This window comes from Lutra lutra, chromosome 10 (assembly GCF_902655055.1).
Source record: "Lutra lutra chromosome 10, mLutLut1.2, whole genome shotgun sequence".
Classification (NCBI taxonomy): Eukaryota; Metazoa; Chordata; class Mammalia; order Carnivora; family Mustelidae; genus Lutra; species Lutra lutra.
The window spans coordinates 38,474,836-38,492,409 of NC_062287.1; the positions used below are offsets into that span (position 1 = coordinate 38,474,836).

General features: G+C 37.9%; 1 protein-coding gene across 2 annotated transcripts in view; it reads right to left on the reverse strand.

The window, feature by feature from the left end:
• DEUP1 (deuterosome assembly protein 1) overlaps positions 1–17,574 on the reverse strand; it is an 83,589-nt gene that overhangs the window by 20,810 nt on the left and 45,205 nt on the right. The window contains exons 9-12 of one of the 2 annotated variants that reach the window (XM_047693268.1): positions 15,471–15,576; positions 10,636–10,833; positions 8,771–8,857; positions 528–551 (exon numbers count right to left, since the gene is read on the reverse strand). In XM_047693268.1, the coding sequence (XP_047549224.1) occupies positions 528–551; positions 8,771–8,857; positions 10,636–10,833; positions 15,471–15,576 (415 nt within the window). The remainder of the gene's footprint in view (positions 1–527; positions 552–8,770; positions 8,858–10,635; positions 10,834–15,470; positions 15,577–17,574) is intronic. The other variant, XM_047693267.1, reaches the window with a different exon arrangement.

The window sequence follows — 17,574 nt, forward strand, 5'->3', positions numbered from 1 at the left end:
AGGGCAAATCAGTTAAAAATTACCATAAATTCCGAGCTCTGATAAAATCTGATTTTATAATACCTGTCTTAAATGAAGGAAAATTTACTAAATATACTTCTGGGTCTAAGGAAATATGGAATCACAAACAACTAGCATGATAAATTTGATTTTTCATTAGCTACCCAGCAGGAGAATAAAGGTCAACCCCTCACACTTTTTTCTGTGTAACTGTTCTTGCACAAATGCAAGGAAAACATCTTTTCCAGAGCTACTTCTGTCGCTATTTTAAGTATCTCAAGAGACCTGAGGAGAACTGACATACCAGGTAGTTAGTCCCGTCAGTGGACTCTGCAGATGAGGAAAAGAGCCACCATGGCCCCAAGCATGCAACGGGTAATAACTGAGAACAGGACTGACTCTTACCCCTACTGCAGGGGGAAGAAGGCCTTTTTTAAACTTTCTTTTTCTAAGTGTGAATAAGCAGGGTGCTTCACAGTTAGTCAAGCAGATAATTGCAAAGTTCTAGTAATTTTGGAGGGACCTACCTTAATATCAGTCATTTCACTTGTCTAGAAAGGAAAAACAAATAATTACTGTTTGAATACTATCTAAATACCACATATTTTAGAAAACCTAAAAATAAGAATGTAAATATTTTGTTTCTTATTGCCTGAGGTAAAATTTCAGTGCCCATTCTTTAATTCCATGCTTATTTATCCATTCCAGTTATTTCAGAAAGAATTAACCATCTCATTATGGGATTTTAACACATAACAGGAGTTTTCTTTAATGTGAAATCTTTCAACTAATGATTGCTGGGTAAGTGACATAATAGATTGCAAACTCTTAAAGAACAAAGAATTATGTTTACTCTTTTTTTTTTTTTAATTCAATAGACACTCCAGATCTTTCTCTTTGGGGAGTGGCTTGACTATTTCAATTATCAAAGTCAATTTCAAATCTTCATATCTGAAAAAAGAGAGAGCAATTATAAAGTCAACTTTCTGTATAAATTACAATCCTACATAAAGTATATGTGATTAAATACTATTTTAATAAGGCATCATACTGAGGACAATTCATCAGTGGCATTCCATTTTATGATAGTCAATTAACCAATCTTTAAGCAAATATGTACCTTGTATATATATACGCAGTATATAAATGTGATAAGTGCTACAGAGGTGACCAAGTATGGAAAAGTGACCTTGCCTTCATGGAAAATACAATAAAACTGAGTAGATGAAATTAACATACATTTAAAAAGTGACTCATATAAAGTATAATTATATATTAAATTATGTTGCACCATGTATGAACTCAAATGTTTTATGAATCAATGAATGGCAAAAACTATTGGACTAAGATCATGTAGGAGGTAGGATAAAACATGGCTCTGGCAATCTCTTTAATGATGTGAGCAATAATTTCCATGAAAACTTATTCATTGCCTCTTACACTACAGGTGAGAGCCATAAATCCTCAAGTATTCATCGAGCCCTACCCTATACCAAACCCTATATGAGGAAGTATAAAATACAGTCCACTTCTTCCCTCAAGGAGTCTATGACTGATGAGACAAGACATACATACACCAAACAATTAAAAAATAAAAGAAGACAATTCAAAACTTGATGTTATATTGTTATAACTGCTAAATAAAGTCCAAGAAAGAAGTAAATGGAGTCTAGAGTAATTAAGATGATTTCATGGAGGAGATATAATTTAATCTAGGTCTGAAGGGACTGATAAGATTTAGTAAAGTAGAACTATGTCTTTGCTTTGGTAAAGTAATGAAAGCATTCAGGTGGAGGGCATATAATGGATTCATTCATTCATTCCCTCACTCATTCACTCATTGCTTTGTTTATTCACTCATCTAACAAAATATTTTCTCGCTGCCTCCTGCATTCAGGCACTGAACTAGGTGCTTGGGTACAACAGTGAACTAGGACCATAACTGCCCTTAATGAGCCTACTGGTAAGGAGATGGTAGCTGACAAGAAATAGGCAATTTTAACATTGTGCTATGATAGATGTTAAGTAAAGATGTTATGATACTTTCAAAGATGGACACTTAACAGAGAAAAGGAAAACCAAAGAAGATTTTGTATAACATGTAAAATTTTGTTGAGTTACCTGAAACATTAATAGGGCAGGGCTATGTGAAGTAGGAAAAGGGAATTCTTAGCTAGAAAGAAAGCATGTGTAAAGGTCTGGAAGCAAGAAAGAGCATGAGAAAGGACCATCACATAAGCAGATGAGGCTAAGACAGGCCTAGCTCTAGCAGAGGATTTGTGTAGGTCACTAAAGGGGAACAAAGTGGGAGAGCCAGATTAAGGAAGCCACAGAATATGAAGAGTTCTGACTTCCTACTGGGAACTGAGCACATGTTCTTGAAAGGGAAGGTTATGTTAGAAAAGCACATCCGGTATGAGGAATGGAGAGCTTGGAAGTCATTGGGTAATGCAGAGGAAGTAACTTGGAGTGGTTACTGGATCTATACTTTAACAGAAAGCATATCGCCAGACGAGCAAGAGCCGACAGCAACACCTGTGCAATGAGTCGGGGTAGGAACAGTAGGGTGAAGAGCCAGTGAACAAAAAGGAAGAAAGAGAGAGAATCACAGAATATAATAACAATTAGTATCATGCATTTGGAGTTATTCAAACCAACTTACCACCTATGTGATCTTGGGCAAGTTGCTTAAAAACTTAAAGATTTCACTCCTTTTTCTATGAAATGAGATCGTCATACTCCCAGCATATACTTGTTATAAGGCTACAGGCACTGATAGGTGTAAAGCATCTGGCAGATTATAAGGCATGTATGTGACAAGCACCCAAGGAATGAGTAGCAGCTCCTTGTTATCACACAGTTCTCCCAGGTTCCCTGACTCTTTCTCATCTCTGCCCTTTGCACATTCTGTTCTCTCACCAGGACTCTTTCCCACCAATCCATCTGACTGACTGCTCCCCAGATGCCCTTTATTGCTCCCCAAACAGGGTTAGGTAATCCCTGTCAGGGTCCCTGAATTCTGAGCTTTCCCATCACTCTCTAGTTCAATTATCCAGGTAACTGTCTATATCTGGTAATATATGGTTTCCTACTAATATTAAGTTTCATGACTTCAAGGATCTTTTCTGACTTATTCACAATACTCCCATACCGCCAGATACAGAGTAGGCATTCAATAAATATCTGCAGAATGAATGAATGAATAAATGAATGAATGACATTCTGTGGTGACTGAGGCATAAGATAGATAGAGAACAAAATAGAGGGACCAGAAATAAACCCACATGGTATGGTCAAGTAATCCTTAGTAAAAGCACTAAGAACACACAGTGGGGAAAGTATAGTCTCTTCAATAAATGTTGGGAAGACTAGATATTCACAAGCAAAAGAATGATACTGACCTCTATCTTCTACCACTCACAATTAACTTGAAATGGAATGAAGACATAAATATCAGACTTGAAGCTAAAACTAGAAGAAAGCAGAGGGGCAACAGATACCTGATATTGGTTCTGGCAATGCTTTGTTGTATACGACACCAAAAGCATAGGCAACAAAAGCAAAGAGACAAGTGGGACTACATCAAACTGAAAAGCTTCTGCACAACAAAGGAAACAATCAAGAGAGTGAAAAGGCAACCTATGGAATGGGAGACAATATTTTATTTGGAAATTATTTTGAAAGTATTGAGAATATTGTCACATAAAATCCAGGAATATGTCAAAATTCTTAGAATAGGACTATTTGGGGTTGAAGGGTTGAATTTTGTCCCTCCACCAAAAAAAAAAAAGAAAAAAGAAAAAAGTATGTTGAAGTCCTAATTCCTAGTACCTCAGGATGTGGCCTTATTTGGGAAAAGGATTTTTACGTAGGCAATCAAGTGAAAGTGAGGTCACTAGGGTGGGCCCTAATGCAATATGACAGGTACTCTACAAAAAGGGAAAATTTGGACACAGAGATGGACACGCATGGAGGGGAGATGATATGGGGAAACAGACAAAGGCTGTGTGAAGGGAAATACAAGGAAGATGCCTTGTGAGGACAGAGGACAGAATGGTGTATCTAAAGCCAAGGATTGCCAAAGCTCACTGGAAAATCACTAGAAGCTATTGAGAGGTGAGGAAGAACCATCCTCTACAGGTTTTAGAGGGAGTGTGGCCCTGTTGACACCTTGATTTGGGGCTTCTATTTCCAGAACCGTATGACAAGAAGTTTCTATTGTTCTAAGTTACCTGGTTTGTGGTACTTTGTTATGGCAGCCCTAGCAAATGAACACAATGACCAAGATGGTTTATTCTAAAAATTCAAAGATAAGTCATATCAGGAAATCTGTCAATCTATTATATACAACAACAAACCAACAGACAAATCCAGATGATGTCATAAATGCTGAAAAGGTGTTTGGCAAAAGCCAGGAGCAAATTTTAAAAACTCTGAGTAAAACTAGGAATAAAAAGAGTTAAGACCATAACCCAAGAACAAATATTATTCTTTTTTTTTGTTATTTTATTTGACAGACAGAGATCACAAGTAGGCAGAGAGGCAGGTAGAGAGAGAGAGGGAGGGGGAAGTAGGCTCCCTGCTGAGCAGAGAGCCTGATGCGGGGCTCAATCCCAGAAACCTGAGATCATGACCTGAGCCAAAGGCAGAGGCTTTAACCCACTGAGCCACCCAGACGCCCCCCAAGAACAAATATTATTCTAAACAGTAGCACTCTAAAACAATTTCATCTGAAATCAGAAATTAGTTTGTCAGCAATCACTATCATTATTTCATATTCTCTTGATTTTAGCAAATGCAGTATGACAAAAAAGAACTGATATGAACAGTAAAGAAAAAGAGTTGAAATTACTATTTTCGTTAAAATGATTGTATATCTCAAAAAACCCAAGAAACCCTAGAAAACTTCCCACTAGAATTAAAAGACAATTTGACTTTATTGCTACATTAGCAATAAGTTCTTAAAGGAAAAAAGAAAAATATTCCACTTAGAAGAGTGGCAAGAATTATATAACACCTGAGCATAAATTTTAAAAGGAAAGCACAGAACCTATACAAAGAAAATTGTAAGCTCTTACTGAAGAGCATAAACTGAGATATGAAGAAATGGAGACCGATGTCATATTCTTGGATGAGAAAACTTACTATCATAAAAATGTCAATTCTTTAAGATTTTATTTATTTGTCACAGAGAGAGAGAGACAGACAGACAGTGAGCACAAGAAGGGAAAGCAGTAGGCAAAGGGAGAAGCAGGCTCCCCACTGAGTAAGGAGCCTGATGCAGGACCCTGGGATCATGACCTGAGCCAAAGGCAACCACTTAACTGACTGAGCCACCCAGGTGTCCCAAAAGTGTTAATTCTTTCAAAGTTATATGTATATTTATTTTTATTCCAAATAAAACCCAACAGGAAATTATCTGGAGAAACTGGATAAATTGAACTTAACTTTCCTATAAAAATTTAAATTGGGTTCTTGTTTTATATCATATGGAAAATTATAATTCATATGGATTAAAGACTTAGATGAAAAAATGTAAAAGTCATTGAAGATACTCTAAAAAACAGTGTATACTGTCTAGAAGTTGGAAAACTCTTGATATTCCAGGATGGATATGCAGAAGGTATAAACAAAAAGATACAAGTGTCTGACAGATAAAAGTTTTTTTTTTTTAAGGTTTTATTTATTTATTTGACAGAGAGAGAGGAGAGAGAGAGCACAAGCAGGGCAAATGGCAGGCAGAGGCAAAGGGAGAAACAGGTACCCCACTGAGCAGGTAGCCTGACGTGAGGCTCGATCCCAGGACCTTGAGTTCATGGGCTAAAGGCAGCTGAAGGCTGAAGGCAGATATGCTTAAACAACTGAGACACCCTGATGCCCTGACAAATAAAAGTTTAAAACTTTTTGTATGGTAAAAAGATGTAAATAAATTATATAAAATAAATTTAGGAAAATGCTATTATAATCTGACAAGAAAAAGACATCCCAACAGAAAAATGAGCAAAGAATATAATTCATAGTACACTGCCAATAAATATACAAAAATATACTCCCTATATCCAGGGCAATAGAAATTAAAGTACTACTGAGAAATCACTTTACATCCATCAGACTGACAAAAATTTAAAAGAGCAATAACACCTCTTGCTGCTGAGGAAAGAAAAAGGTGCACACACACAGAGGTGGGAGAAATAGGATTTGACAAAAAATGTTTTAAAATTAAAACATACAGGGCACCTGGGTGGTGCAGTCGGTTCAGCAGCCGATTCTTGGTTTTGGCTCAGGCATGATCTCAGGGTCGTGGGATCAAGGCTCACAACGGGCTCCACACTCAGCACGGAATCTGCTTCAGATTCTCTCTCCCTCTGCCCCTCCTGCCTACTGGCTTTCTCTCCCTTTCTCTCTAAAAAATGCCTATGCTTTATTTCAACAATTCCATTCTTTTTTTTTTTTTTTTTTTTGTAAGAAAAGGAGAGAGAGGGTTGGGAGAACAAAGGGAAAAGGAAAGAGAGAATCTTAAGTAGGCTCCATGCCCAGTGCAGAGCCCAGGGCTCTATATCAGGACCCTGAGATCAAGACGTGAGCTGGAATCAAGTTGAATGTGTAACTGACCCATCCAGGCGCCCCCAGTAATTCCATTCTTAGGAAGCTGCTCCAAGATATATGTATGAGGATGTTTTACATAGTATTGTTTATTTGTGCAAAAATCCCAAAAGAGTTGAATTAATTTCAAATGGATTGATTCTGAAAAACGGTTGAAAAAATTTTGATATATTCACATCATGGGATATTACTAAGCCATTATGCAAAATGAAATAGATCTAAACCAGTTGATGCATAAGGATTTGCAAAGCATATTGCTGAGCGAACAAAAACAAGACAGAGAAGTGTGCAAAATGTAATCCAACTTTTAAAAAAAGTTAAAACCCCCAAGTGGGTATATGACTACATACCTATATGTACACACACACACACACACACACACACACACACATGAATTCACAGACAGAAAAAAGTACAAAATGATACACACCAAATGGTTTCACCGGTGTCACCTGATGGATGGGGGTATGAGGTAGGTGGAGAAACAGAGCAAAAGAGAAGGGGAGAAGCAAGAAAAAAGAGACTGCATGAAAATCACTAGTGTGTAAGTTGTAGTTCAATTTATTAAAAATTATATATATACTACATGAGTATATATTAATTAAGAAATGAGGGGAAAAAAGATGCTTTCTTTCTGTCTTATAGAGATGTCCATAACATACAGTTAAAAGCAGTTTAGAATAATGTTCTTATTACACACTTATTTCTGGAGAGGGACACTCAGCTCATCCCTTCTATATGTGTGCAGGAGCAAGAAAAAGTTATAGAATGCTACATACTGGTTTGCTAGCACTGGCTCTCTCTGCAGCCGGACCTGGGACCGGGGATAGCAGCGGGATAATCAGCTTCTTCTTTACATATCTTTATGTGCTTTCTTTCTTGGGGAAAAAAAAAAAATCAACGAAGAAAGCCAAATGCCTATACAAGTCAGTATGAAACAGGCTCAGTGTGGGTTGTGATGACGCAGAATTCACACTGAAAAGCATTTAGTTTGAAATAAAAAGAAAAATAACACAAAAAACATTTTGTGAGAGGGGGGAAAAGAGATACTCATGGGGGCAGGACCTAATTTAAATTTTTGTGTGTCAAGCATTTAGAAATAAGATTCCAAAATGTCATGCGGATTTTATGGAACAGATAGGGAAACATATATACTTTCCTTTTTATTCATCTGTCATCCAATCACAGAATCTGTCACCAGGGCCAAAGAAGGCAGAATGCTTGCAGAATGCTTGCAGAATGCTTCTAACTCTCTGATGCTAAACGCTTACCATCATGGGAAGGAGTACCTACTCTCACAGAAGTACAGTATCAGGGAGAAGCCCTGCTCCAGCTTCCTCCTGTCATAGCCAAGGAAACCGAACCAGCCGACCATGCTCATCTTTGATCCTTTCCACTCTCAATGACAGGAAAATTATTTCAGGATTTTCTCTCAGGGCAAATACATGCTAAACAAGTAACGGTGGTATTTCCTTAGTTTGATAAGTGCAAGTTCTCCTATTTACATCTAAAAACAAACCGTCAACGGGTATAATGAACAAAAATGAAAGGCACGGAGCCTGCTTAGGCAGCCCTGTGTTAATCGATAGAGCGACTGTTTCAAACCACAAGGTCAGTCCTAGGTCATTCATTTGTTCATCCTCCCTTTTACTGAATCAACATTCAATGAGCACTTACTATACCTCTGACATTGTGAGGTGCTGGTGTGACAGACATGAATAAAACATGGTCCCTGCTTACCATTCAGTCGGGAAGTGACAGGCTACCAAACGAGTGAGACGAAAATACAGATCAAGTGTGGATGGACCAGTTCACTCTGACTGGGGTTTCAGGGGCGGCTTCATCAAGGCTAAGGCTGACACGTGAGTCAGGCCATGTTGGATGGAGGATTTTAGAGATAATGGCGGGAGCAAAAGCAAGCGAGGAGCATGTTGGAGGAAAGGATCAGAATTTAGCCCAATCCAAGAAAAGAACACAGAATAAAACTTGAAATTCAAATGTTCTAGCCCGAGGATAAAAGTAAGTTCAATCCAAGTGCCAGATAATTTGCGGCCCAACCCCTGTGTGCCTGACGCATAGGAGGTGCTCAATAAATAAGGTCTGGGTAAATCCTGACCGACTATGTAATCTCTCGGTTCGATTTACTGGATGATTTCAGCATTATTACCATGTACCGTCCAGGATCTAAATCTCCCATCATTCCTTTCAGGTGTGTGTTTTCCATTCGGACAGCTTTATATCTCACATCTGAGACCTGAAAACAGATCAGTAGGTAAAAGTGAGTGTAAAATATATAATAAAAGCTCCACAATTTTATTAAAATTAATTTTATTAATCTAAATGTTTTCTGAGTGTAGTGAAGACAAACACTGATTAGGCATGTTCATCCCAAATCAGTATTTGCATTCCATTCTCTTTTTGGCAGCCTTCACTTAACCCTCCTTGGCTGATCAATGCTAAATTAAAAACATATACCGACAATAATGACTCATTTACTTTTTTCTTTCCAATTCCAAAATTCCATTTCACACTTCTATTTTCTACTGTATGCAAATTAGCACCAGAAAAATCACAATTTAAAAACATGCTCCAGTAATGCTGCCCATGGAATTCTTCACTACGTAATTAATTTTTACAATATGCAAACATGATTTTTATGTTTAATTTTGTTCTTTCTAATATTTCTGCCAAACTACCCTCTTTTTTTGGGGGGTGACTACTTCATTTTGTCTAATGTATTTCTTCTTCCCTGATTTCTTCTACTTGACAGCACTGAGACATAGTATCTACTCTTTTATTCAATAGGTCCCATTTCTATATAAAACACTCCCCTTTAAATAATTTACTTTCGTAGTTTACAAAATATGTTCTCCCTAACAAAAAACAAAGAACATAGAAAAGTATAAAGAATAAAATAAGAATCATCCATAATCCAGCTACCCAGATCACTGCTAACAGTTTTCAGTATCTTTTCCTGTACAGGTAGAACCAATGCTATTATCCCATCTATGCTATGTTCCTGTGTACTGTACAAATTAATCACAGTTTAAGATTTATAATTGGATAAGGGCCAGCTCTCGTTTTTATAATACACTGGATTTAAATAGCCATCTTATTGGTGAAGTGACCCTCAAATGCCTAGAAAGTTACTGAATGGTACTTTCAAAGCTTCTCGATTTGGGGTAAAGAAAAACAACAACAGATAAACCCTAGCTTTAACTAACAAGTCACCAATTTGACGATGAGTATGGGACTGAGGGCATTTCAAAAGAAATAGAAGGAAGGGAGGGAGGGTGGACTTTGAAGTTATTTGCAATATTTTAACAGTAGAACGGTGTAATTGCTGATTTTTTTTTTTACCATGAACCATGCTGTGCATTGAGTCAATGTTCAGTAAATATGGACTAATTTTCATGTTTCAACATCCTTTTTTAAAACCCCAAGATATGGGGTACCTGGGTGGCTCAGTCAGTTAAGTGTCTGCCTTCAGCTCAGGTCATGATCCCGGAGTCCTGGGATCCCGCCCCACATTGGGCTCCCTGCTCAGCGGGGAGCCTACTTCTCCCTCTGCCCCTTACCCTGCTTTCATGCTCTAATAAAGAAAATCTTAAAAAAAACAAAACCCCAAAATAAATACATAAAATGGGGTTGAGAAGTATCCACAAAAACCTGGAAGAGAGGCTTTTTTTTTTTAAAAGACAAAAATATTAATGGAACTACAGGACACAGATTCAGGAAGAAATCTTTGATTGGAGCGTTCTGTGGGGGGTGATCAAAATATGTGTCACAAGGAAAGGTTAGGATGAGATTCAGTGCAATTATCTTCTGTTGTCACTTTAGCCCTGGATCTGTTTTGATGACACTTTGCGATATTTTGCAAAGGTTTCAGGGGACTCCACCAAGCATTTCCATGATGCTAGTCTCAGACACAATACCGAGAGACACAGTGTTTTGTTGGTCCTCGAAGAAAACCAGGGTCTCCACTGGGCAAGACAGTGACCCGGACGAGGGCTGTCCTGCCCGCTTGCATACCTGTTGTTTTGCTAACATTTTTTCTTTGATTTCTAACTCCATTTTTAACTGTCTTTCCAGAAGGGCAGCTTTCTTCATGATAGTTGCTATAGTGATCTCCTTCTGATGAAGCTCCTCGGTTAGGTCAGAGATTTCGTTCCTCATTCTTTCCTGCTCAGAGCCATGGTCCTCTTCCTCCTGATAGAGTTGCCTTCTTATCTGCAGTAGAGACATTGCGGCAAATATTAACAAGTCTTTTTCTTTATCAAGGAACTTAAGGCTTTTGTTAGCCATGTTCAGCCTTCCTGTCCTATCTTAAACCTTGGCCAGACCCCACTTTACCCTCCTTTTCCGATCAATGCTGAATTAAAGAGATACTTACAATAAATGACTCATTTACTTTTTTTCCTTTCAAGTTCAAAATTCTGTTGTTCACTTCTAGTTTCTATTGTATGCAAGTCATCACTTACTACCAATGCTACTTTGATAACTACTTTGACAGGAAGGTGAAAAAAATATTATCAAGCACTTACCTCCCAGCATAACTGAGGTCTAATTAGAATACAAAACCTGCACGTAATTATTGTATACAATTTGGTGAGTTTGGACATACACTCATGTTACTATCATCACAATGAATACAATAATCATACCCATTACCTCCAGAAGTTTCCCCGTGTTCCTTTTTTGCTTTAGATTTGTGTGTGTGTGTGTGTTAAGAGCACTTAACATGGGATCTACCCTCTTAACAATTTAAGTGCATAATTCCTTGCTGTCAACTATAGATACTGTTCTAGAACTTAACTTGATACCCATCAAATGGCCACTAAGGAATGCTTGGTAGAAGAACCTTGGACCCACTACGCAGAGGCAGATGGACCAAACATGTTTTTAGGGAGAAAAAATTGGCCTAGAAAGATTAAGTGACTTGTTCAAGGTCACAAAGCTATTAACCAACAGAGCTAGGACTAGAACCTAGGACTCTGAGCTTTAAATTCAGTGCCTTTTTGACTAAATTATGTGTACCTTGTGTGTCTAAACACTATGTTTTTCAGAATCACATTATAATAAATTTCAAACTTAATGTGTCTATGAAAATGCATCACCTCCTCCCCTTAAACAGGTGGAGTCTCTTGTTCTCAACCATAGTTGGGCCTTCCCTGTCAGCAACCTCTGGATTACCCTGGGCTCCTCCCCACCCTTGTCCTACCAAATGCAGTCAGGCAGCAAGGTCTGTTCCTCACACTTCACCTCTAAACTGCTCCTCCACTCTCCATTTCCACTACTACTGTCTTGGTCCAGCCTCTTACCACCTTTCTAGAAATCATTCACTGTCTCTCATTCTTGAGATTTGGAGATAAAGTACATAGTCGCCAATCTCATGAAAATCATAGTTCCTTGTGGGAAAAAAATCAATAGTTACAACACAAAGTAGCAATCCACATCAGCAGTATGCAGTAGAGGGATGCTTAACCCAGGCTGGGGATATCAGGATGGGCTTCCTGGAGGAGGGGACATCAGACAAATACTGAAGGACGAATGGAAGCCAGATGGAAGGCAGGGATGGAGAAGGGCCCCAGGCAAAGAGTGCTGGGAAGACAGGCAGGGGTCGGGGTTTGTGGAGAAATGCATGCCCAGTGAAGCAAAAGGAGCCTGGGGTGGCCAGGACGCGACGTGTTGTGAGAAATAAGGCTGGAGAGCTTAATGGAGCCCATCCACAAAGATTTATATGAATTTCTCCAGGGCACTTAATTCTAAAATTGATTTTTTTTTCATTTCATCTTTAAAGGTTTCAGGATCTATCTGTAAAAGAATAAGGGCACTCTCTTTCTCTCTCTCTCTCTCTTTTTTTAAACATAGCCAGAATATCAATATCTGAAAAATATTAGCAATTCCTCAATATCATCAAATATCCAGGAAGTATTCAAATTTAAAAATGTGTCAGGACTGTAATGAATGTTTTTTGTTTATTCGAATTGTGATCTAAATATGAGGACTGGCTCATATCTTTATAAAGCCCCTTGTTTTGTGTTTGTGTGTGTTCTAGTCTATATACATCATTTCATTTAATTCCTGCAACAGTTCTCTAGTTTGTGGAATGAGAAGTTAAGTCCGTAACCTTTCTAAGTCATATTCCTGCTGACAGGAAGTCTGATTCCAAGACCTTACCCACGGTGCTATGTAACCCCTGGGAGCTGAACCCTGAAAGGTTGTTCACACAGTGGAAAAGCTAGCATGGGATGACCTAATGTGGAAAGGATGCATGTCCAGAAGGAAAACCTGATCTGTCCTCAGTTCTATACCACCAACCCCTCATGTGGGATTCTATATTTATTAATAACATTCTTAGAATTTCAGAGTTGGGGGTGTGCATTGGAGGCTCACTCAGTTAAGCATCTGACTCTTGATTTTGCTCAGGTCATGATCTCAGGGTTGTGAGATTGAGCCTCATGTTGGGCTCTGCACTGGGTGTGAAGCCTGCTTAAATTCTCTCTCTCCCTCTCCCCCTACCCCTTAAAAAAAAAAAAAAAAGAAAAAGAATTTCAGATTTGGATATGACCTTAGGAGTCTCACAGTCCAACCCCAACCCCATCACTGAACAGATGGAGAGGGGAAAAAAAGACTCCCAAGGAAGGGAATGGACTGGGCCTAAGTTATCCAGCTCCTAAGAGCAAAAGAGAAGGGGAGAGAGGAGTACAGATATCCTCACCCTGAGGATAGTGTGAAACATGTCCTTTCATTTCCAATCTTCTCTATCCAATTTTTTTTTTCTTTACAATTTATTTGATGAAACCACGGGGTTCTTTGTGTGGTTTGTCCCAGTTTGGATTTTGCTAATGGCATCCCTGTTGTGTAGTTAACATGTTTTCTCAAAATGGAACTTGCAGAATACAAAAAAAAAAAAAAAAGAATATACTATTAGGAAAAAAGGGTAAACTGTTTTTATTATTTTCAGAGCATTCAGATATTAAAACAACATGCTCTGCTGCAGAGCTTCCCTCTAAATGAGATTAATTTACAGAGCTCTAAATGACTTTTGGCTTTATTAAAAATGTCAATTTTATCATGAAGTCCATGACAAAAATAGTTCTACACTGAAAAAAGAGAAAGAAAGAAAACACTTGCAAGATTCATAATACATGGCTCTTGTTGCTTTTATTACAAGAGAATGAAAATGCTCTCCACAAACCCTTCCTGGGAGCTCTAGCTATTTATACACAATTCATTTGTTACCTTTCTCGCACGGCAGTGCATTATCTAGAGGTCTCCAAAGAGCCTATGAAGAGAATTTGTGCCTTGTCTTCTCTCCTTCCATACTGAAACTGTGCAATGTCAGTAGATTCCTATTATTCAAAGTGTTACTGAGTCTCTGAGGTTAAGAATAGTGTAACTCTACTTTAGGTGGCTTTAATCAACCTTTGTATCATAATGCCTTCACTGGGGATACCAGCAAAGATGCAGTTTTTTAAAGTTATATGTTTAAATACAGTGAAATCAGTTTCATAGGATTATGTGAAAAATAAAAGGAAAATGATCATTAGTTCATAACACCTCTTCTACACTTAATAGCTACGTGATGGTCAACTCTGTGGGAGACAGAATTTGTCTTTTGCGTCACTGTAGTTCCTGCAGAAACAAGCAGAATAGCCATAGTCCTACTCAATGCTCAATAAACGTATTTTGAATTTATACAAATGGCAACTGAATGCATGAGCCTACACAATTATGGGAGACCTTCACCTTGATATTAATTCACTTGTTTTCCAAATATTTATTTTCACTTTTGTAAGTCAGGTGCTGTCCTGGGCTAGATGATGATTTGAATCCATGCCAAGGTTTTCCCTACTTTTAACAATTGTTTAGATCATCTAACATCGACTATTTAGGTGTGGTTCAAAACTAAAGACTAAAGACATGGGTAGTAGCCATGATAAGCTCATGGAAAGGAAGCCCATCCTGGATTCTGTTAGAGGGTGAAGAGAATATACTTTTTGTAGAGAGCTGAGAACCACAAGGTCTTCGAGGACAGTGCTCAGGCCTTCATCATCCCTGTATTGCTTGTTATTGGCAGATCACTTGGCATGGCTTAGGTGCTCAGTGACAAACGTGGGTGTAACCAATAACAATGGCAGCCTCCACTCACTCAGCGCCTCCTCTGAGCTAGGCAGGTCCTGTTCCAAGCACTTTACATGCATTTTTAAAATGGATTTTAACTTAAGGGGAGGGTATGGGCTCTGGAGTCAGATTGCCTGGATCTGAATCTGACCCCTGCTGCCAGTGGCTGTGTAATATTGGGGGAAATTACCCAACTTCTCTGTGCCTTAGTGTCCTCAAATGTACAAAAAGATGATGTTATACTACTTTATAAACTGTTGTGAGGAATCAATGAGCTGGGATTTGCTAGGCCCTCGGAGCCCCTCCTGGTGCATGGGGACTACTATTTAAGTAGCAGAATTATTAGTAGCCCCTTTAAGCCACATCACAGTTGTAGGAGGCGGGTACTACACATTCCATCTTCATCCTAGAAATGGGCAACTTGCCCAGGCAACTTCCCCGAGCTTATGTACCTACTAGATGGTTGGAGGCCTGAGTCTGGGCTCTCATACTTCTTGCAATAAGCTACTTGTCATGGAGCCTAGTGTCATAGTCTCCCAGTGGCACAGTGAGGACTTAAGGTTTGTGTTTTTTATAGCATCATGCAGAAGAATGTCGGAATTAGCAGCCTGGTAGGTTGTTGTCTTAGGGGAAAATATAAAAGGAAAAAGAAGGGAATGAGAAGGAAGGTCCCCCTGCCTTCTGAATTGTTCAAGGACTTCAGATCAGCCTGGAGGAATGAAGCCCATTTTTTCCCATACCTTGTTCAATTCTTTTTCATGATTTGGTTGATCTAGGGTCACTGAAAACAGCTCTTTCCTCTTCCTTTCTGGTTCTTTAGTAGAAGGTGAATAAGATGATTCAAGTCTACAAATTGAACAATGAGAATAAAAATTAAACTTAACTTGGTAAACTGTCATGATTATATTGTCAATTTAGACTACTGTAGGTTGTAGAGATAGATTATTAGTTTATTGGAAAAATTTCTAGTTCCAGATTGCAAATTCTAATACATTCAGATCCCATAAGTATTTACATATTTAACTGAGTGCAAATGGTTTGAGTGAAAAAAAAAAGGTAGCAATTATATGGAATTTCAATTGTGCCTTGAAAATTGACAGAATACTGAGTTTGCATTTGTAGATGAGATTTTTATATAAGAAGACTATTTCCTATAATAAAATAGCTTGGGAACCCCTTTAAAAAAAGGAAACACATCTAACTAGCTTGTACATCATGGAAAGGAACTATGTCAAGAGAAGTCTGAGGGGAGCAACTACTCCATAAAAGTGACCCAAAATGACTAAATCTGACAGTCTACCCAGAGAAAGCACAAATACATCTGTTCTTTGGCTGCTTAATTTATAAAAGGAATTGCCAGTGCATAGGGATACCAGAGGGGAAACACAGAAACTAGTATAAAAAGTACAATTTCTATAGGAGGTTTGGAGAAGTACAACTGGGTTTACTTCTAAATAAGGGAAGTTGGTAAATGAAAAGAAAAAATCATTGAAACAGAAAATAAAAATAGCCAGGCAAGGACAGTAGCATGCTTTCTATTGTTTGACTAATCTAGTCAAGTCTGGTGTTTTGAGGAACATACCCACCTCTAAGGGAGTACAAGTTCAGATTTCCAAATAACTTTTTAAAAGTCTCCATACATCACAAACTTAAACCACACAAAACAGAATCTGAGCAATGACAGAGAAATACCTGATGTAAATACTGAAAAGAAAGGGATATTTTAAAAGGTATAAGTTTGTAGTAATATCCCTGAGGTACTTGTATCTAGACCGGATTGCCTTTCTTCTGATTATCAAATATATGTGTTAACTGTAGAAAACAGAGGATATTAGAGTATATGCTGCTATAATATCATCAGGGAAAAAGAATTATTGGCATTTTTGTGTATATTATCATCTTTCTTCTATGCACGTGGGTATAAATGTATATGTTTCCCATACAATTAGAAAGTTCTGCACACATTATTTTTCAGTCCCCTTTTGTTTCCTACTCAGTAATATATTGTGAGCATTTTATCCAATATTCTCTTCCAACATTATTTCAGAATCAGTCTTAAATTTTTCTTATTTGCTATTATTTGAAAGGGGTGAAAAATGACATTTCCTTTTTTTCAATTCTTCCAAAGCAATTTCAAGGAATGGAATGCTGAATGAATTGGGGGAGGGAAACACCCTCATGATGGTCTTGTAAATTTCACTGAGCAACTGGAAAAAACACTGAAGGTCAATGTGGACTAGTTCAAAGAAGAAAACAGTAATCATGCTAATATAAAATGCTAATAATCATAATATGTAAAGGAATTATCATTTGTTATGTAGGAGTGTTGGGATTATTTTTAATAATTCTCAGAACATATCATACCACGGTGCTTCTGTAGCTAAAGAAAAAGGAAAAGCTAACCAAATCATAGCATTATTGAGAAAGGTTCTGAAAATGAGTAAAAAGCATTACTATGCTACTTGTATAAAACTACTGTGTGTCTACACCCAGGAGGCTGGGCTGCCTCATGTTTATACCACTGGAAAGAAAAATAGAGTCCAAAGGAAAGAAACCGAAACAATAGAAACACTAGAATCACCTTCATATAAGAACAAACCAAAAGCATTAAAAACTTTCAATGGGAAAGACGAAGGCTAAGAAGACTAGGCCCAAAGTCTGAAATACAATGGAAGCTGTGAAAAGATAAGTATCTATCTTTCCATCACATCTCAGAATAATACTAGAACTGAGGAATACCCTCCAAACAAGAAAGCTGCAGTTTGGAGACCAAAATAAATACCACCTTAAACAGAGAATGGCATTAGGCATAACAAAAGAATTGTATTGGCCAAATATGTGAAT